The sequence below is a fragment of the Filicampus tigris genome, chromosome 8 (assembly GCF_054856515.1).
Source record: "Filicampus tigris isolate MCC_2025a chromosome 8, RoL_Ftig_1.0, whole genome shotgun sequence".
In the NCBI taxonomy this organism is placed as follows: domain Eukaryota; kingdom Metazoa; phylum Chordata; class Actinopteri; order Syngnathiformes; family Syngnathidae; genus Filicampus; species Filicampus tigris.
In genome coordinates, this window is record NC_141224.1 from 14676496 (window position 1) to 14699664 (window position 23169).

Sequence of the window (23169 nt, forward strand, 5' to 3'; positions counted from 1 at the left end):
TCATTATGTGGTTTCTCACCTAAATTTAATTGGAACATCTTTAGTGAAATCATCCACTCGAAAGAATCCTGAAAGTAGAAAGAATGTTGCGCAAAAAGAACACGACCTAAAAATGCACAACGCACGAGCTGTCAAATCATAACGACCCAGCTAAAATGCATCAACGAGCAACAGCCAATAGCTTCCTTTTTCAACATGGGAAACAAATTTGACCAATGAAAATTCTTGTTTTTGGGAGGTAGAATATGGCGGCGGTAATGTTATGGAGTTTCCGCTACTCGTTGACTTGCATGCAATCAGGCCAGGCCAGGGGGCTAGCAAGGTAGCTAAGCTAGCGTCACGCTAGGCCTCCAGCAGACTAGCGGTAGAGATAGCAACAAGATCAAACACTTTGTTGTTCGGCAAGAGAGACGAATAGCCCTTCACGAGTCTGCATGAGAACACTTGCAACCACAGAAATATGGTGGTTCTCAAAATTCGAGACCAGGTAAGATCGCTGTGCCAAAAGCGAAATGCAAGTTTGAGATAACGTTTGACTGCTAGCTTCGATTTCAGTTATTCGAGCAGACTGTAATTGAGTAGCTATTCCGAATCGTTTCGTGCAGTGCTACAAGTGAATTTGCATTTAACATCAAATGCTATAGATCCATTTGCGACACCACTGTCGGTTAAACAAAGCCCGAGCACAGCTTTTGTCGTAATGGTTGATACCCATCAACTATGCTCAACCAGAATGAGCCCTAACCTGCTAACGGGGCTGCTTATTTCCAACAATTAGCCAGTCCCCTACTCACATCTGATAAAATAGGACATGACTAATTAACGTGCTGTACAAAACAATTGTAAATCGGATTGAATAGTTGCTTTCAAGTTTGGTTATTGGTAAATGAAATGATACTCAAGACGTTGTTGGATGCGCGTATCATGGCAACATAACGTGTGACGTTTATAAATGTTTGTGACATTTTGTGGTAACGTCTTCATAGCTATTGGCTCGTAACTGTAACTGCGCCATTGCGGCATATGTAAACAAATAAGGTACAATCACTAAGATTACGCGGGATAGAAATTGATGGATATTCTGACACCGTGATGGCGCCAGCTCAATGAATTTGTTACTCTGATGAAACCAGTTAATAAACTGGTAAAGACCTCCCATGTATACCATTTGGCTGGGACAGGGTACGATTTTTATTGACAGTATAACGTCTTTATATCTGTCTTGTATATGTATTAAATGTATGATGTACATTGTATAAAAGACTGGCCAAAATCCCTGTTTTCAATAATGCAAGTGTCCAAGTAGTTCTGGTTTTTGATATTACTTGCATATTTAGTGAACACTTATTGGCTGAAATAGATGTACGAGACGTCAGTGTGTCATTTGTATGTTAAGCGGTTTGGATAATGTCTTGCTGTATCTGGATAGTTATTGAAAGCACCTATTCTTGTATCACGCATGTGTATGCCTCTTCATGTGCTTTAATGATCTTCTGTTAGTCAGTGTGGTTGCTTTAAGAGCTGTCTCCATGGTGACCGTATTACAGGCCTTGAATGGGGCACGGAGCTGCGTAGTTGCGCTGCTGGACGAGTATAGAAAATCTCCTGCACCAGTTGAGCTGGACAGCGCAGCTGAAAACAAAACGCAGATCTGTCCCACACACGGTGTCAACATGAGACTCTGTAAGAAGCACAACTGCCCACTTGTTAGCTTGAATTGACCCTTGTAGCTGTTGTTCTCTGCACATTTTCATGGACATTTCAGAGCGACATAATTGTATAGTGTTATTAAGAGTGTCAGTAAAAGACAAGCCAGTGGCTCTGGCCTTAGACTTGCTTTGAATGCACAATACCTGAGATGTATTGATGTCTTTATCGCTTGTCTCCTACTGATTCAGAGAAGTAGACTGCGTATAAAATACACTACCAGTGTCTAGTATGCTTTGCCATTCTTTTCAAGATCATCAGCACTTTTGCAAGAGCTGATTGCATTTTGTAGTGATGGGTAGATGAGCCCTTGTGAAGTGTTGCACTCTTTTCCTGTATACAAATACCTGCTGGATCTTCAAAACCATTGCTGCGAACCCAAACTGTAAACTAGTGGCGAGCAATTAATTTTGCAAAGAGGCCACTGAAACTGAGGGCCTAACCAACATGCTAACCTTAACTTTGTCCGTATTATAGGGGTGAAACTTGAGTGAAAATTGAGTAATTTGAGTACCTCGATTTAAAAAAAAAAAAAAAAAAAAAAAAATAAAAATAAAAATATCTCTCTGCCTCGGCTATCCATTTATATGCACCATCAGGAATACAAGTCATGCCAGCCGCAACAACAATTCACCCTGATATGGAGCGGCCGTTCGCGAATCGCCCAAAATTCCTTAGGGCCCCTATGCCCTTTTGCAGGTGTTGTAATTTAGGAATTTGCTTTTCTAGTTTTTCATTACAATGCATACAGTATTATACAGTACTAAATTATAGCAGCCAGATTGAAAACGAGCAGCGATACTCGACTGCAAACTTCTCTAGCAGACTTGAAATATATATGTCAATAAACTTAAGCACATCTAGTTTTTGTTGAATTTTAAGTTTTTTATTGGCAGGCTTTTTTTCAGAGTAAAAGCAGCAGATCTGTATGAAAACCTTTTTTTTAGCTATATATATTTATGGCTCTACCTTGTTGTTTAGGGTGGGCAATACACTTAAAAACAATATTCCTCGTATTTTAAAGGGTTATGAATAGATTCATTCAGATTTTATTGAGTACTTTGCCCATACCAATCACTGGTGCCCTCTTGTGACCGAAGTAAATGGCAGGCATGGCTGACAGAAAGTTTTTCAAAGTTAACTTCATCCATGTCAATCCTCTCAAATGTCCATGAAGATGCAGTTTCTGTAAGTGCATTTATGTTCATAAGGCAGGGGTGTCAAACCCATTTTGTCGCGAAACACTGTGTTTCATGGCACAACTAGTTAATATATGCTGCTTTAACAAGTGTGTTATTTATATAAGTAGACGGTCAACATTGTTTGCATTTGTTTCTGTAGTTTGGTATAAAGGAAGAAAGAGTTGCCATTATCTCTACAGTGACTGATGTAAAGTTTTGGGTAAACTGTGCAAATCGAGCATTTTGGATTTAAGGCAAATCTATTCTGGTAGCTTTGCATGCAAAGTATTTATTAGTACTCTCTTGGTATAAACACCCCTGAATGGGGTGGAGCTAACATGCAGGCCAGAAGGGTGCTCCATAAATTGGTCTTCATGGAGAAACTGTTTGACTATTCTGTCTACCATCCCACCAACCTAATAATGGTCTTGGTCTTAATTCACTAAGGATATTGAAAATCACAGCAGGAAGGGCGTTCTGCAGCATTATCTTTTTCTCACTCGCAAAGAAACGAAGATGTTCAGTGTCGTTTGTACTTCCAACAACTTTGGAATCATTTTGAGCCTGTGACTGTACTTGCATTCCTCTAAAGTCACTGTCTCTCAATGCGTGTCACATTGTCAATCAATCAATCAATCAATCACATTTTATTTATATAGCACTTTTCATACATACAAATGCAACTCAAAGTGCTGTAAAACATCTAAAGAAGATCCGTTCACGCCCTCCCTCCCAACAAACCCAAGACAGATATCCACCAGTACATCAGCACTCACACACACACACACTCGCACAAAGTGCAAAACCTGATAAAATGTGTTAAAAAGACATGACAAGGCACAGAGAAACCATATGAGGAAAGGGTACCCAAGGGGAGCTCATCCGCGCTGAGGGGAATGACAGCTCACGGCTACAGGGGTGCCACCACCACAGAGACCCCCGGACCGGATTAGACAGGCGGACCCCACACAAAGTGTTGAGGCCGCTGGCCACCCGGACCTAAGGAGTCCCTGCAATGACAGCCCCCGTGGGAAGGGCAGACACCTCACCCCCCCCCTTACGCGGAGGCCCCCCCATGAGGGAACACTGGAGCCAAAAGCTACATTGGTTGTGTTACTGGGCCTAAAATAATTTCTTGTGGCTATGTGTCATCCATTTTGTTTGAATGTGCATCAGAAAGTAGAACCTTTTTTGGGTTGGTGTCTTGATGACATTGAGCAGATGAGTCTGGTGTGTGTGTGTGTGTGTGTGTGTGTGTGCGTGCGTGCGTGCGTGCGTGCGTGCGTGCGTGCGTGCGTCATAAATGATTCTTGAGGGTGAGGAGCTGGCAAATTTTCCTACTGCTGAGGTCTGCGGGGTTAGTTTGTCATTTATTGCATTTGGATGCTTTCGCTTCATGGGAACTACTGCAATGATATGTCAACATTTTGAAAATAATTGAAGTAAAATGATGCTCTTTCCTTCCACAGCCTGCTTTGCTGAAAGCAATTTTCAATGTGGACCCTGATGAAGTGCGCTCACTCATATTCAAAAAGGAGGACGTGAATGCCCAGGTAATCTCCACTGATTTTTTTTATTTTTGAAAATCATACTCTATCATGTCCTTGTAACAGATTTTCATTATACAAAAACACAGTGTTATGTGCTCTTTTATTTTGTTGCATTCCTCACTTACTTGAGTAGTGGGGCTTGTTTCATCTAGCTTGTGTTCCGGTGACGCACTGTATTTGTTCCACTATTTGTATGGGTAATCTTTGTGGGGCTTAACAACTTATTTCTTTTCACCACACATCAGGACCTCAGAGCCTTGTATTACAGTAGTCCGTCTGTCTTTCCTTATAGGACAATGAGAAGCGGACGCCACTCCATGCTGCTGCCTACCTTGGGGATGCAGAAATTATAGAACTTCTGATCCTTTCAGGTCTGTTTAATTTTACAATGAAAATATCAGCGTATGACTTTGAGTTATGATTGCAAAGTAGAAGTTGTGAGTTTTGTACCACATTAGTAATGTGGTCCCACCCTTGTTTTGGAGTTAGCCAGTCCTCCCTCAAACGTCTCCAGTTGGTCCAAAATGCTGCTGCTGCTCTCTTCCCAACTGGTGCTTGTAATGGGGAGCACATAACTCCCAATTCTGGCCTCTTTTCACTGGCTCCTTGTCCATTTAGGTATCCCGTTAAGATCATTTTGTTTTCAAATCTTTAATTGGTCTGGCCCTACCTTACCTTTCTGAACTTCACCAACCCTATGCACCTGCCTGGTGCCTCAGGTCAGTGGACCAGAGTCTACTGCAGGTACTGAGGACTAAGCAGCGCCGTTTCCATTGCCGGTCCTTCCCTTTGGAATGATCTTCCGTTAAATGTTCGGCAAGCTCATCTTAAAGGAATAGACTGGTTAAAATTCATTCAGTCTGTTTAAGGAATAAAAGTGCAATCATCAATGGCATCTGATTTCCTGAAAAAAAAAAAGCTTTAAGCCGATTAAGTATCAAAACAATGACATACCCTGTATGCAGCTATACAGGACATTTTGGACTGCTTCACATAATCCCGGTGACATAACACATGCTGTACACTAGACTATTCATTTTGGACTTGTTTACCCGTCGTCTGTTGTGCTGTAAAAATGCCGAATGGCGGCGTCGAGTATGTTTAAAATGAATGAAAAAAATGTTGTTGAAAAGGTTTAATTTCTCTATGATTGTTATTACTGGCAATTTAAAAACAATGAAAAGAAAGTATTTTCATAGCGCTGCCCAAAAATTTAGGGTTCTATGATTGTCCAGCACTGGTAGCCTCCTGTGGTGGCTCCACAGAAGAAAAACAAACTCTCATGAGACTTGAGTAAATCTCATAAAACTGGCTGGCATCTCACATGATGTATGATGTTTTTGTGTGACTTAAAATGGTTAATTTTTCAATTTGTATGACCCTGTACAATTATAAGGTTAACACTGCATGGATTTTAACAAGTTATCCCAAGGTTCAATTTTGTGACAAACTGTGCAAGGTGCACGGTTAATGACCTTTAATAGACTGACGGCTCGTGTCCCCCGACCTGTGCTGTAGGTGCCCGAGTAAATGCCAAAGATAGCAAGTGGCTCACTCCTCTGCACCGAGCCGTTGCCTCCTGTAGCGAGGTATGAGAATGTCCCTCGGCCTCTCTCTCACACACGCACACAGACACACGTGAGCGTGGACAACAGAGAGCATCAAACATGTCAAATGATGAGATTACTGCGTTTGGTACATTTTGTGGCAGGACGCCGTGCAAGTATTGCTGAAACACTCTGCGGACGTAAATGCCCGAGACAAGAACTGGCAGACTCCGCTACATATCGCCGCGGCCAACAAAGCAGTCCGCTGTGCCGAAGCACTCGTCCCTCTGCTCAGCAATGTGAATGTATCGGACAGAGCTGGCCGGACTGCACTTCACCATGCAGCCTTCAGTGGTCACCTGGAGGTAATACAGTGACCTTTCACCTATTTGTGTTTCACCGTTCACAATTTCACCCATTTGCATTTTTTTTTTCTGTGGAAACCATCCACAGATATTTGCTGAAAAACTCACCTAATCGCGCGTTATTTCCTGGAACGTTGTAAGAAACCACAAGTTGGCATTCTGTGTAATCGGAAAGTAGTAATTGGTGTACAATAAGCATTGATGAAGTGATACATTTTGACTGAAAGACAAAAATCATTGTCTTGTGGTAAAGAGCTACATTTATCCTGAGTTAAGAGATACCTTCATAAGTGGAATTTACTGAGTCTTCGCTGCTTGTGTTTGTTTTTGCTCTGTTGATTGGCTAGTAGAAAACTTGAGCTAAATAACAAATGGGGGTGTTGTCTTAGTGCTTAATATTTTACAAATTATCTGTAAGCCATTTATTTTTTAGGCTAAAATGAAATGAGTTTGTCATTATATTAAAGTGTTTTATGATCATAGCTAGTGGTATATTTATGGTTTAAACTGTTAACCCATTAAAGCCTAAAGCGCCTGGCTCAACAGCTCCCCAAAACCTAAGGTTAGTCTTTGGAATTACCCTTGAAAACATGATGTTTTCCCAGAAATTCAACACAAAGCTCAAAACTCCCGCGATCAATGGCATCCGCCATTATGACTCCAAAGAATTCCAAAACATCGTCTGCGGGCCCACAACACTCACGTGTATATTCTGATGCATTTCATTGGTTAAGATAAAAAAAAAAGAAAATGACGTATATGCTCTCTAGGCTTTAAGGGTAGAAAGACGCAACAGCGCTCCAGGCTTTAAGGGTAGAAAGACGGTTATGCACTCGAAGCCTTAATGGCTTAATATAGGCAGTTGAAAACATTTTGGGGAGAGCATCAATTGCTCCCATTTTTTTTCACTCCAGGGATTGGTCCCGATGCCCTGCAAATGGCAGGGCTTTCATATATTTCATTCCTAGTATGTGTTGAAGCTGCACCACTGTACTTTTTTATACTGGTCCATGGCTTGACACTCTTATATTCATTAACCACAACATAAATACACAATCTAATAAGATCCAATACAACAGCTCAGCATGAGTGTTATTGTGGTATAGAATCATACTGAAAGTGTGAATATTTTTGTTATGTTCTTTAGCTCCAATGCAACACTACACCGCTGTAAACTACAACTATAAACTACTTGTTAAAGTAATAATTCAGACAGTGTCAGTCATTACATTATCTCATGCACCACCACATGGTAGTTGGAAAATGACATGCCAATGTTGGAGCTTTCAGCTGATCATATTACTAAAATCACAAAAAACAAGAATGTTGAGGTGATGAAATCTATAGTTCATAAACAGGTTCAATACATTCTTTTCACATTATACACTCGGTATTAGGAGTGTGTGCTGTTACACTCACTGCATGACGCATCCAAGTAACTTGCCGGATGCATGTACTTTCATGTGGATTAGTAGTTATTTTAGGGGAGGAAATGCCTGGTCTAATCAAGTATTAATTCCCAAGCCTTAGTCAAGCTGCTTTACTGTAGTGAAACATTAATTGTTCAATTGGGCATACTTATTTGTTCTGTTTATATTCTGTGTCTATTCTTGAACTACAGTGTAGCAACATAACGTTTTATTGAAATACTTGTGGATTCAGCTATTTTAGACCTATTCACTATTTTAGACCTATTCACTTCAGGTCATGTAAAGCACGATCTACTTTCAAATCCAAGGGATTACAGCCAGTGACTAAGCCTGGAAACAGTTATGCAGGGTGTCCCATACATAGGAAAAAGAACTTATTTTTTTTAAAATATGAAAATGTTACTTTACATAATGTACTCTACACGATTACCATTGTTTTGATAAACATTTCAATCTGTCCTCCACTGCTGATGAAACGTGCATTAGCACAACAGAAGTTAAAGGGAAAGTCAACCCAAACATTTGTTTTTCCAGAATATGTTCTATGCATTCCCACTAGAAACAAGGCATTCGGATTAATATTGTATGTGTGGAATATGTGTTTAGCAGCAAAATCCAACCCTTTTTAGCCGTCTCAGGGGTTGGCCATTTTGTCACTTCTGTCGACTGAAAATGACATTACAGTTGCTCAGGCAACAACCAATCATGGCTCTGCTTTAGAAAACAGGTGATCCGCGATTGGTCCTTACCCTATCTGATTTTCCTAGTTACTGTGAAATAATCCCAAACTTTGGATAGTCTTTGCTACTCACGGAACCATACGGACATTGCGCCACCTTGTTTCTACACCGGGTGGTGCGTGCGACTAAAGTAACATAAGTCCTTGTGGAAAAATTATCCATGCAAAGCTCCGCGGCAGAGATTTTGAGTCAACCGTTTTTTGAAATGGAAATGAAATTGAAGTTATTCAAATAATCGTTGCAGCCCTAATTTAACATGATCCCAATAATTAAAGTTTTGCTGATTAACTCTCCATCAGTGTTGAACACGCAATGAAATGAGTTTTCAAAACAATGGTGGTTGAATAGCGCATATGATTCTAAATCAAAATGGTTTTCAAAGAAAGTTGCTTATCTTTTCTATGTATGGAAACTTCTGACACCATGTAGGTTATTTTATTTTATTTTTTTACCCGTAGTATGTCCACTCTTGAAATGCAGCAATGTTCCATTAATCATGTTGATCATACCATGACTCATTGCTTTTTCCCCTTTTTTTTTTTTGCCTGTCCCCGCTGATGCTGTCAGATGGTGCGGCTCTTGCTCTCTAGAGGGGCCAACATCAATGCCTTTGACAAGAAAGACCGACGTGCAATCCATTGGGCAGCCTACATGGGTAAAAATAAATCCACTTGTTCTGTTATATAATTAGTGCTCTATGCAACAGAGAACCCTGACTTTGAAGGAATACATTTACTATACAGTACATCATTGCTATCTGATGAAAATGATCTGACATGTAGTTTTTTTTACACATTTAGTACCAGAAACTTACTTCTTTTCATTCACTATAATGTTGTAGTATTTATCTAACATTTATGCGGACTACTATCTTTTACCTGTCAATGTTGTCCGGTGGGGAAAAAAATAAGTGGTTGTAAAAAAATCGAGGCAGTTTTCGGTTTACAATGAAGCAACAGTCATATGGCAGCAACATAGCCAGAATTTGTATGCAAGTCGCAACACACTGTAGTGTAACCTAACCTGTATCTCCATTGGTTGTCGTTAGAGGGTGCATACTTAGAAAATGTCCGTCTGCACAAACCCAAACCACCCTCCCCCAGCCCCCTACACCGCTCGACTAAAGGTTGACTGATAGTGCTTGTACAAGGGCATCCGTTTGTGTTACCGAAGGATAATCAACATTGAAAAGAAATGAATCCGTTTCCTTAGCTAGGACGAGCCACTTGTAATATCAAAAGTATATTATTTAATACATAAAATATTTACATCAGCTGTCCATTTGCGTGTTTTTGCTCTGTTTTTAACCATATAGTGCTCAGTTAATGACATCTACAAAACGATAGGTCTCAAAATAACATTATCTTAGCTTTTTTAAATCAGTTTAGCTTTCTAAGAGACTATTTGTTCAATTTACTTAATTACATAGAAGAAAAAGCGGGCATGCGTTTACAAGAAAATGGTACATTTGAATGTAAAGAAGTAGAGGAATAAATCGGATTCTTTCTGCCTCTTAACAGGAAATATTTACTTTTCAAATTTACTAACTTGATACTACCATTATAATCTTTACACTTAACTTTATATCACGATACACTATGAAGTGATTCAATTTATACCACGATATGAATTATGAGTCACAAAAAATGTGCATCTTTTGGTGGCATGAAGCTCATCAGTAAAAATTAATAAATAAACCGCGTCATATTTAAAGCCGCAGGGTTTTAAGTGTGAGGGGAAAAAGTAGCGGCTTATAGTGGGGAAAGTACTTTAGTAAGGGTCTTGTCAACTGCGCCATTTCCATCTCTGTTCTCAGCTGGGCGGCCGAAATGTTTCCATACTTCTTACCTAAATGAGCTTGGAAGCTCTGCAATTCCTGGGTCACAAGTCGTGCTAGCCATGTTTCTTCTCTGGTCCGCTCTGCTCACGTACAATAGTTGAACAGAACTACCATTAGCTGTAGCCACAGTTTTGCTCACTCTGGTCAGGTGACCATCACAGGAAATTACATGACACGTAATTGGAGGAGGCTTGTTGAAGACAGTTTTTTTTTAAAATTAATTTTAAGTAATCATAATTTGTGTTGGACAAAATACTGGTACCAAAAGTCGGCAAAAACGATTCAGTACCATCATTATCAAGTACTGGTATTAAGAAAGAAAAAAAAAATGACTTTTTTGGGGAATCCCAGAGTATGGGAGTCAACTTTACCTTTAATCATGAGATTGGGACGGTATAGGATAAAAAGTTCCCGGGAGTGGGATTTAATTTTTTTCCAATTTGTTGTCTATTCCATGTTGCAAAAAATAGTGAGAGTCCAGGAGAAACTGTTCAATAAATGAGTGAAATGCGTCTTTAGTCTACGGGACGGGAGCCGTTTTCACGGGGAGCGGGACGAGACAAAAGAGGTCATATTAAGAAAACAAAACATCACAATATTCTGTTTTTGTACATAACAGCATTCACAAAGAAGTAGGCTTGGCCAGTCATGCACCAAATTAAACTGAACTAATAACCTCACCACCAGAGGGTGCTGTAACTGCACAAATGGAAAACAACGTAGGCTTTTAAACAGATTTGCTGCAATTAAATGATGACGTGGGGACGATGGTTATTCTACTACTTTTGACCTATAGTTTGTTTTTGACCTGGTATTGTTTCAGTACCGCTATCAAGGTACCTCATGCAGGTATACCATTGATATTAGAATGTTGATATTGTAACAACACTATTATTTATTGAAAATAATAAGTTTGGTAGCACTGCAAGCTCACCAGGATGTATCTGTATTGGAGGTGCAAATGCTGCAAGTGGCATGGGGCGTGCCCCAGTTCTGCCATTTCAAAAGTGACACAGGTTCCTGTCTTGGAGATTTGCCATTTTTGGTTTTGATTCTTTATCGTTACAGCCTTAATTTAGTCATTTATTAAGACACATTTTTTATGATTATGCTTTTCATCAGACAGCAACGTTATGCTAGTGACAGTTCAGTTGATGCTTTGATAATAGAAGTAATTCCTTCATAACGAATACAGAAATGCTATTGTGGTTGGTAACGAACCTTCAGGTCACCTGGAGGTGATAAAGCTGCTGGCGTCTCACGGTGCTGAAGTGGCCTGCAAAGATAAGAAATCATACACACCTCTGCATGCAGCTGCCTCCAGTGGGATGATCAGTGTTGTCAAATACCTTCTGGACTTGGGGGTTGATGTGAGTTCCGCCCACTATTGGACTGTCAATGCTTTATGCTTGATTCTCTCTGAAAGTGCAGATATGCAATAGCATCACAACTGTCCCATACCTAAACATAGTGACGTTTTAAGGCCAACTTTTGTACGTTGGTTGGTTTTCAGATCAATGAGCCTAATGCATACGGCAACACGCCACTTCATGTGGCCTGCTACAATGGCCAAGATGTGGTGGTGAACGAGCTCATAGAGTGTGGGGCGAATGTCAACCAGGTGAACGAGAAGGGCTTTGCTCCCCTCCACTTTACGGCCGCTTCCCGGCAAGGCAAGCTATGTCTCGAGCTGCTTGTCTGCAATGGGGCTGATGTCAACATCAAGGTGCGTGAACCTTTTATCAGTGCATCTCCCAAAACTTTAGCTGTACACTCTGCCACTGCTTAAACTTTGATATTGACGTAATTTCTCAAGAATAACACGCACTCGAGGATTATTAACACCCCGAAAATCAAAATCACTTTTCTTTGTACTCACGTATTTAACGCTCCGCCGATTTGCTGGTGTGCACATTCAAAAATGTAAGTATTATCTGCATAGTAATTTGATGGAACTTACTTACATTTATTTGTCTTTGTAAAAATATTGTTTGGTCCAAAAGGAACTTACTTACATTTATTTGTCTTTATATTTTTTACGTTTAAACATTTTCTTGTTTTGTACCAAAACACAAATAATCGTTACAATAATCATGATTTCAATTATTACCAAAATAATCGTGGTTAATATTTTTTTCATAATCGAGCAGCCCTAACCCTAACATGTCTGTCTAGCTACTGAGTTGTCATGGTAATCTGCAATGTTTGAATTGAGGTGACTGGATTTTGGATTTTTGAAGAAGCCTCATCAATTAGAGTTAGAGTAACAATATTCAACAATCAAGTCCTATTATCTATTCAAAAAGCCTTTTTCAAAAGTTGCACATTTTCACCAGCATGGCTCTGTTTTAATTTAGAGTAAGGATGGAAAGACTCCTCTCCACATGACAGCAATCCATGGAAGATTCTCAAGGTCTCTAGCTATCATTGAAAATGGTGAGCTCGTTCAAAATTTTTTGAATGTTGTTCCTCTAATTGGACAGTAAACGAGCAGCAATTGCATAACCTGGGCTCAACAGCTTGATTTATTTTATCTCCCCCACGCCAACCTTTCACCCCACTTCAGGTGCTGAGGTTGACTGTGAGGATAAAAATGGAAATACGCCGCTGCATATTGCTGCACGATACGGTCACGAGCTGCTCATCAACACGCTCATTTCCCACAGAGCAGACACTGCCAAGTGAGTGTACCCTGCCTACAAATGCACCAGATATGTTGCAGGAAAGATACAACTAAAATGATTCTGAAGATATGAGATTAAATCCCATTAATCCTAGACATTTTGAAAGGATTTTAGACGCCTTAGATCCGAACAACTGAGCCTTATCTCTTGTTTACTCTGTGGCTAATAAAGACAACAGTGCCAAAGAACATAAATGAGATGAATAAAAGTGTGGATATTTAACCTATGTTCTAAATGGGTTTCCTTCATAGTATACAGGATCTTTCGAGATGTGGACATGCCATCTTTTCCGGAGATGAGCATTCCAGTGGACACTTGTGATTGTGTGCGTCCATGTTAGTGTTCTGGGGTGCTATGTTCACTCTAGTCCAGCTTGGTCCTTGCTGTTTCACTGCATTAGAATTTCACTTAGCAAATTCTAATACACCAGTCACATTATTAAATATTATTATTAAAAATGTGTTGTATTCAATGAACACACCCTAACCGTGAGAATTTCTTTGCAGACGAGGCGTCCACGGTATGTTCCCACTGCATCTGGCTGCTCTAAGCGGATTCTCTGACTGCTGCCGAAAGCTATTGTCTTCAGGTAACTCCAGTATGAAACGTAATCATCCACTAGAGTTGCGTACTGTTGCTCATCATCCTTTCTTCATCAGGTTTTGATATAGACACTCCTGATGACTTTGGAAGGACGTGTTTACATGCTGCAGCTGCTGGGGGGTGAGTGTCATTACAGCTGAATTGAGTTTTTTTTCACCTTTTTTTTCAAAAGAAATATTCCAATCAGTTAATCACTCCTAACAATAAAAGCCAATCATTTGTCATGTTATCCGTTGTGTAAATCTGTGCAGGAACCTGGAATGTCTCAATCTACTTCTCAACACAGGGGCAGACTTCAATAAAAAGGACAGCTTTGGCAGGTTTGTGATGTTCAGTCGTGGTGTTCTGTTGCAGTTGATTTTAAATAGTCAGGTAAGCAATGTTTACCTTTCCAGGACTTCTTTGCACTACGCTGCGGCCAACTGTAACTACCAGTGTCTGTTTGCGCTGGTGGGCTCAGGGGCCAGTGTGAATGACGTTGATGAGAGGGGATGCACGCCGCTCCACTACGCTGCTGCTTCTGACACAGATGGAAAGTCAGTAACGCTCTGAGCATTGCTTAACATGTAGTAATGGTGAAGCAACAAAGGTGGTGTCATTGCAATTCGTACACAATTTTTGAAAATTCTATACATGTAAAAGGAGCAGCAACAGTATGTGACATTAATAATGTGGATAGTTTTTTTGTGATAAAAATTCCAGATTGCTTAATGTTGACGGCAGCAAAATGAACGACTTCCAGTTGGATTAGGGAATGGGGAGTTTGGGTGAAAGATCAATCTGTAATTTCAATAAATATGAGTTGGACCTGAGTATAAATCACAAGACCAGCCAAACTATGGAAAAAAAAAAAAGTGTGACTCAGTCTGAAAAATATGGTAAATGCTTGATCTTAAGATCTAAATCATCTCTGTTGTGTCTCCAGGTGCCTGGAATATTTACTGCGAAATGATGCAAATCCAGGGATCCGGGACAATCAGGGCTACAATGCTGTGCATTATGCCTCTGCCTATGGACATCGCCTTTGTCTGGAGCTGGTGAGAGCATCATGATTGACTGCATGCTGTGTAAATCCCATTGCACTTGCCTATATTGATAAAGCTATTGCTTAATTTGCCCAATAATTCTAGATTGCAAGTGAAACCCCTCTCGATGCGGTGAGTAGAATTTGTGAATTTTCTTTCTGTACGTACAGTATATCCTCAAATTGTGGCCTTCATGCTAATAGATGCATTCCTTAATATGTCGTCAGGATGTTGCTCAAAAAATCCCTGGTGACCTAGTTTTCCTTGGTTTTTTTTGTTTTTTTCATACAAACCTAGCCTCAGATGAACTTGTCTAAAAATAAATCACCAAATTAATAACACACTTTAAAAACAAATCATCAACAAATCATATAGTTGTAAAACACACAGTATATTCTGCATTTGTATGTCTTTGTGGCAGGGGGCAGTGATTGCTCACTTAAATAAATAAGAAATATAGTTTTTGTCCTTTTCTGTGCATTTGATAGGCTATAATATGTGATCGTGCAGCAGCGTATCATTTTGAATTGCTGCAAGACCAGTGGCCCACACTCAGCCAATCAGTGAAATCTGTGGCACTGTGAGTGTGTAGTGGATTCTCTGCCTCTCCGAATGCACACCCCCACACACCCCCACACACACACACACATTCACTCCCATAACAAAAGTAGAAGTAACAATTCTCAGTTGCCCAATAAATGGACATTGGTGTCCAGCTCTGCTTATGCATAAATCCTAAACTAGTAAAGTCATTTTCTCCTCTCAAATAGAAATCACCTTCAAATACTGTAAATGCTTTATCTGTCCAGTTGAATAAACATAAGTGCCCTTGGCCACTATTTGAGGAAATGCTGTATTTGAACGTATTGTGTATCAATCTGATCCTGAGATCCAAAGCCAACCAAATACTGTAATTCAGTTTTTAATTATTGTTTTTTGTAATACCAGTTAATGGAAACCTCAGGGACAGACGTCCTCAATGACTCTGAAGTACAAGCTCCCATAAGCCCCTTGCACCTTGCTGTGAGTCAAATGTTTAGCACTCAAAACATTTTTCTTGGTCTTTTTTTTTTTTAATCTAATATTTGGATGTTTATTTTGCGGTGCTAAGGCGTACCACGGTCATCACCAAGCCATGGAGGTTCTGGTGCAGTCTCTGTTGGATCTGGATGTGAGGAACAGCCAAGGGCGAACGCCTCTAGACTTGGCTGCATTTAAGGGCCATGTGGAGTGTGTGGATGTTTTAATAAACCAAGGTGCCTCAATCTTGGTCAAAGACTTCACCTTAAAGCGAACCCCAATTCATGCTGCAGGTATGGGCCTGGAGTAAATCCTTTAGTCGGTCTACTTTTGCGCTGTGAAACGTATAAACATATAGTCAATAATGCAAATAAACTATTCATCAATCCCTCGCAGCAACTAATGGTCATTTAGAATGTTTACGTTTGCTGATTGGAAATGCTGATCTTCAAAGTGCAGTGGACATTCAAGATGGGAATGGACAGTAAGTCATTATTTTTTTATTTACTATTGTGGTCCAATATGTCAGTCTATGTACAATTACTTTAAAAAATGTGTGTGTGTGTGTGTGTGTGTAAATTCTCAGAACCCCTTTGATGTTGTCGGTTCTAAGTGGACACACAGACTGCGTATATTCTTTGCTTAATAAGGGAGCCGGCGTGGAAGCCAAAGACAAGTGGGGCAGGACGGCCCTGCATAGAGGAGTGAGTGAAACTTTTCCTTTTTTCTCTGAGGAAAGGTGAACTTGAGTCAAACATTTTGTTAAAAGAATGTTGTACGCGGCCCCACTAATCCAAACACAGTATTCTAATTAATATTGTGTTTGTCGAATATGAATTAAGCAGCAACGTCCACCGGTATTTTATCCATGTCAGGAGGCGTTAATTCCACGCGTTGTCGACTGAAAACGATTTTCTGCTGAATTCATATCCGTGTTTAGACTAGTGAGGTTGCATAGAACATGCGTTGAAGAGAAAATTTTGGACTTGACTTCTCTTTAATGCTTTAAAAATCTATAATTTCAGGCTATCATGTGTAACAACCCATATCTGTTCTTGATTTTATTATATTTGCAGGCTGTTACTGGTCATGAGGAATGTGTGGAGGCTTTGCTTCAGCATAGCGCCAGCTTCTTGGTGCAGGACTGTAAAGGCCGCACACCCATCCACCTGGCAGCAGCATGTGGACACATTGGTGTATTGGGAGGCCTGCTACATGCTGCCCAGTCAGTGGAAACCCCTCCAGTGTTAACAGACAGCCAAGGCTACACACCGCTGCACTGGTCCTGCTACAATGGTTTGTGGATTCAAAAAGAAATTGACTATATATAGTTAGTCAGGTACATGTTTACTAATGCAGGTAGTCCTCAACTTGCAGTGCAGAATATTCTTATGGTGGTGAAATAAAACATATTTGTAGGAATATAATGTAGTCTATAACTAACCTACGCAACTGCAGTAGTAAAGTTGTGACTACAGTAAATAGTCATATGAAAATCAATTCCAGTAAGTAGTAAAGTTGTGACTATAGTAAATAGTTATATGAAAAACAATACCAGTAACCCCCCCCCCCCCTTCAATCATGAGCGTTACGTTCCAGACCACCCCAGCAATAGGTTTTTTGGCAGTATTTATTACACTTATTTTTAATAAGGTTTTTAGATGATACACTGATAGTGTAGTGGTACATGCGCCCGAGTTGTGTGCGGGCAGCGTGGGTTCGTCCCTACAGGCAACCCAGTTGACAGACTCAACTGACAGTGATTTGGGGACATAGTAAACACAAACATAACATTTGAGTCTTGCATTTCCTATTGTATCTTATTTCTGCATCAAAAATATATTTGATATTGTTAGATCATTCAATAAATAATTTATGTGAATAGATATCATAATGTGGCGTTTTCCGTTTTGTTGTGTATTGTGTCTCAGTGTATTTGTCCCCTATTTAGAGTTGTGCGGTGTGTCCCGTTTGTGTTGAAAAGCTTGAAAAACTGAGCTTTCACCAGAGGCAAATCCACAGAGTCCAGAACATAGTCCAAACCCTCTCAGAACAACAAGTACCAGAGCTCAAATTTTGTGTCGAGGCGAGCCCGACTATCTGGTCCGAACTTCTCGACCTCGCACACCATTCCACGTCCTTAGAGCTAGCTTCTTAGCATGGTTTGTACTGCCGAGGTCACACTGCACTCAATTCCCTTGGCCCCTCCTACAGTTGGTGAGCCCATGGGAAGGGAACCCACATTTCCTCTTCAGGCTGTGCCCAGCCCGACCCCTTGTGTGCAAACCCAGCCAGCAGGCGTTCACCCCTTTTGTAGACCTGGCTCCAGTGGGGGGCACCGGAGTCAGTCGATCGGGCGAGGGAATATGGAATGCAAAGGATGTTGTCATCGTTGTGGGCTCAGAGCCATCCATTGTCTGGTCGCTCACTTAAGACCTGTTTAGCAGTGGCATAAAGCCCCAGACAACTGACACAACCCCCGTGCCCCGACTCCGATAAGGTGTCGGCTCAGGAAGGGAATTCCAACAATGCACAATATATATTTAGAAAAGCTCCCCAAACTTTTTAGCAGCCGTTTTCATGTTGGAAAATATTTTGATTGGACAGCATGGAAATGAATAAAAACAAATTATTAAAGAAAATGTCATAAATCTGCTCAGCTTAAAAATGAACCGGGATTCTTTCTTGAAGGTCATGATACATGTGTGGAGGTTCTGCTGGAACAAGAGGTTTTCCAAAAAGCAGAAGGAAATCTCTTCACCCCCCTTCACTGCGCTGTGTGAGTTAATCATTACAGTTATTGATAGGCGGTAAAACCAGATGGGTGGGTTTAAAAATAAATAATTGTTTCTCTCCTTAGGATCCGTGACAATGAAGGTGCAGCTGAGATGCTTATAGACACCATGGGCCCTGCCATTGTCAATGCCAAAGACAGCAAAAACAGGTGAAATCTTGAGTGTGAAAGTAACTTCAAATGCTGGTTAAACCTTCTAAATGTATCCGTTTTTTTTTAAACCGTGATTTGTGTCATCCGTTTTGTGTCCAGGACTCCTCTGCATGCTGCAGCCTTCACTGACCATGTTGAGTGTCTGCAGCTGTTGTTGAGCCACAACGCTCAGGTCAACAGTGTGGATGGCACAGGGAAGACCCCACTCATGATGGCTGCTGAGAACGGCCAAACCAATGCAGTCGGTATGCTGGCTGCACACAAAGCACTGCTGCCGTTGGGCTGAAACCTATGTCCAAATGTTGTCAATTTCTTGTTTTTTTTCACCAATTGTTTATTTTGGTCAGTCCCCATATGGGTCTGTTATTTTAACTATTTATTGACCAATCTTAAGTGTTGGTAATAGCTTGCTCTCTTTGACAATATAATGTTAATGACTCTCCAAACATGCCATTTTTGAGGGGTAAGGAACGGGAATGTTTGGAGATGCAAGGTTTTCGCCTGACGCCAGCAAAAGATGTACCTAAGAGACAAACGCATAAGAATGTTACTGATTTAATTTTATATGCGCCATTCTCAATATTAAGAGCTCCTAGTGATCACTGCAAAAGCAGATCTCACGCTTCAGGATGCAGTGAAGAACACTGCGCTTCATCTTGCCTGCAGTAAGGTCAGTACAGTTTATAACCACAAGGGGCTGTGTTTCACACTAAGGGAGCTAGTAGGGCAGGGGTGCTCAATCCCGGTCCTCAAGAGCAGTGTTTTTCAAACGTTTTTGAGTCGAGACACATTTATTTCATTGAAAAAATCCCACAGCACACCACCATCTGAGATCGTGAAAAAAAGCTCATTTTAACAATGTGTTTATTGTTTATATAAGCATTTTTCACATAGAAGAATGACGTTATATTATAACGTCTTGAATTAAATAAACACAAAGACAAAAGTTTTTTTTAATGTTTCATATTGACTTGCTTCCGCTGCTGCTACTACCACTACCTACTGGTATGGAAGAGTACTACAATGTAGCAACTGCATGATTACGCTGCCAGGCGCTAGAGACCACAGGCACACAAATTAATTTCCCACGACACACCTGACGATATCTCGCGGCACAGAGTTTGAAAAACACTGCTCAAGAGGATAGGGACTCTTGAGGACCGGGATTGAGCACCCCTCTAGTAGGGTGTCTTCTCGCATACGTATGCTAAAGGCACACTGTATGATTCAACTTGTCATTTCTTGGTTACTTGGTTGTTTTTAGCACCAATAAAACTGCTTGCTTTTCACAGGGACATGAAACCAGTGCCTTGTTGATATTGGAGAAGATTACAGACAGAAACCTCATAAATGCCACTAACGCCGCCTTGCAGACGTATGTATCATTTGCAATAGTTTTGTTTCTGCTTGCAGACAATAGGGTAAACTTAAAAGATTTGGGATGCATCTCATCAATGGACATAACTATCAACTCATATTGCAAAATTCTAGTAGGAAACCTCATGTGAGTTAACTGGAATTAAAGGGAGTTTGTCTTAACTAATAGGGTTTGTAGATTTAGCTTTCTTAGTTTAGTTTAACAACAAAAAAAAGCAAACAAGTCATCCATCCATCCATTTTCTATTGTGCTTTACCTCATTGGGATTCTGGGTGGGTCATCTCTGCTGACGAAGTGAGAGGTGGGGTACACCCTGGACTTGCCGTCAGTCACTCGCAGGTCACATTCTGTATCGACAAACTACCATTCACTCGCTTTCATACCTACCTCAGGGGAGAATGTTAATCACTACTTCCTGTGCTGAATTTAATTCACACAGTTTGAAAATTGAGGGCAGGGGGTGAGAAAGATCACCCAATTTTTGAATATTGAGTATCTTTTGCAAGCATGTGTTCTTAGGATAAAATTAAATTTCATTATAGTTGCAGATTATATATTGTGTCAGAAACCGGAGCTGGGCATTCTGTGTCTGTGACGGACCGGTCCTTCTAACCGTCATTGATGGACGCCTGTTTTGCAGACAGTTGACGAATGATGGGAAAAATGTAAAAATAGACGGATTAAGCAAAGACGGAAACCTCTTTATTTAGTCTGCCATTCGTCTACAGTCCGTCTTTGGTCTACTTTTCGGAGCGAGGCTTCGAAGGCCGCAGCGAGCGCGGGGAGGAAAATAGTGAGTTGTTGTTGCTTGGGGGACAGACCTGAGGGAGGGACCAGGCTGTCAAAGAAAGCAAGCAGGCAGGCTTCCAAAGCCCAGTCAGTCACTATTTCTGTTCAAATATCGTCCAGCGGGGGTTGCGTGCGAGTGAAAGTTTAGTCGGACTCGCCGACGGACAGCCGTTTAAAATTAGAGGCGGACCGGGCTAAAGACGAGTACTATTTTTTTCCCCTCGGACAAAAAGGCGGACGACAGAAGGGTACCCATTCTGCAGACGGATGACGACTAACAGACGCTCAATTTTTTGTAAAATGCCCAGCTCTGACAGAAACATTTCACCCAAATTATTCCGTTTATTCAATTATGAATAATATCCACGGGCATTGTCCAACTTGTCCGAATATATATATTCCCAAAATATCTTTTGCAAACCTCACGTGGAAAATTAAAAAGTGTATCATCCCTTTGCCTCTTGACCTTCTACCCAATCCTTGTCCATCTTTCAATTGAAGGCCTCTGCACGTAGCTGCAAGAAATGGCTTGACGGTAGTGGTGCAAGAGCTGCTCGCAAAGGGGGCCAGTGTCCTTGCAGTCGATGAGAATGGTAAATGTTCACATTCTAGATATAGATAATCATGTTAGCGTGTTACAATAAACATTGGAGTGTGGTCATTCCCTCAGGTTACACACCCGCCTTGGCTTGTGCCCCCAACAAAGATGTGGCAGACTGCCTCGCCCTCATCCTAGCCACCATGATGCCTGTGTCCCCCTGCACCCCGGCGCCTACCCTTCCTTTCAGTGCCATTAACCACTACACCACCAGCCCCTCCAAAAGCGTCACCTTCGATAGCCTGCCGGTGCTGCGCGGCCAACACAGCTCCTACTGCAGCTTCAACAACATCAGCCATCACGATGTCTTCTACAAAGACGAAGAGCTCAACGACTCTGACTCAGAGACATACTGAAGGACAGGAAACTGCGTGAAACACACATACAAACACACGTTGTGTCTTAAAGTTCACACAGGGCCAGCTTGGTAGGGCAAAAGAAGAAGAAGACACAAGCCCCTTCAGGAGCCTTAAGTCATCCCCTCCCGACCTCATCCAGCACCAGGTGTCCTTCCAGCTGATACAAGGCTACACTGACTCACGACTTAAGTGATTGCACTCGATGGGCATACAGCGACCTTTTTACTGCAATAACATGCGGATGAAGGACGGTAGCAGCTAAAAGAAAGCTAAACCAGCATGGACCAAAAGATGCAGATGCATTTTAACCCAATTTCAAGTAAGTGTACATGTGTTTCTTTGTTTAGTTTGTTTTGAAGGTTGCCTTGCTTGGTTTTCCTGGAGTCAGTGCAGCCAGTTATTTTTATTTTATTTCGGATGTTTGTGTGAATATAGAGATTCTTCTACGCACTGCATCTTTTAGAACGCACTTGTCCTTTCAAGTTGTGCCACACAGGAGGGAAATTGTTGTATGAGTGTTTGAAATCAAAATTTTAAAATATCCTTGGCTGTAACTCCCTATCCTCTTGAAAAGAACATCATTTATTTACGTCAGGTTATTTTATTGTTGATCAATCGCACCCTTGTGTGTCTTATCTGTCCATCATGGTTTAGTCTCAAGAATAAATTATTTGTGTACTTTGGGGTCATATATATGTGCTCATTTTGTGCCTTCATTAGTTACTGAGGGGAAAAAGTGTAGAGGCAGCTGTAAACGCAGTGACTAGGTAAGTAATGAAGCATTTGTGAGAAACACTTAGCCACTGTTGAGGTACAGGCTTAAGTGAACCAAGGACAAAACAGCATTTGATTTTCTTTGACCATTATTATACGGTGTGGTTTGCTTGCTTTGTTGTTTTAAAAAGAACCCACTCAAATCTCACATTTGAAATTCCTGCTTTACTTTGTTGAAGAGTTTGAATCGAACTGGAAATATGTGCATTTTGTGGATTCCCTATGAATAAAAGTTTTCTTCAGATGGGATGCAATGTACATATAAAAAAAGAACTGTGAAGTCAAAGTTGCAATGAATTATTTCAGTACTGAGATCACTGTATATTTTATGGGTAATAAAATGAATTATTTATTAAAACGGCTCGTTATTAAGTGTGTATTGCACTTAATACACAACTACTGAAACAAGATTTAACTGTTGCAACGATTCAAAAATATACGAGCAAATTCAATGTTAACTGAAATGAATCATTTTCACCCATTTTGGGACGCTCGTGTTGCATGCGGTTGACACGAGAGATGGATGCCAACAAATATATCGCAGTTAGATTTATTAACTATAAGCGAGTGTACTGACACAAATGATACAAATCAATGTCTATAGTATTGCCTTTAGGCATAACTCACGTTTT

The 23169-nt window shown here is 40.7% G+C and overlaps 1 protein-coding gene across 1 annotated transcript; it reads left to right on the forward strand.

The window, feature by feature from the left end:
* Positions 1–219: 219 nt before the first annotated feature.
* On the forward strand, positions 220–22456 carry ankrd28b (ankyrin repeat domain 28b). Its single transcript, XM_086038083.1, has 28 exons — positions 220–487; positions 4358–4441; positions 4731–4809; positions 5957–6027; positions 6150–6350; positions 9088–9175; positions 11588–11730; positions 11874–12086; positions 12718–12796; positions 12927–13041; positions 13551–13633; positions 13704–13767; positions 13899–13967; positions 14043–14183; positions 14573–14684; positions 14778–14804; positions 15621–15695; positions 15784–15985; positions 16089–16176; positions 16279–16396; positions 16769–16988; positions 18384–18471; positions 18553–18636; positions 18739–18884; positions 19227–19309; positions 19932–20014; positions 21308–21399; positions 21477–22456. The coding sequence occupies exons 1-28, from the start codon at positions 461–463 to the stop codon at positions 21758–21760; spliced, it is 3159 nt and encodes a 1052-aa protein (XP_085894209.1). The 5' UTR covers positions 220–460; the 3' UTR covers positions 21761–22456.
* Positions 22457–23169: the final 713 nt, after the last annotated feature.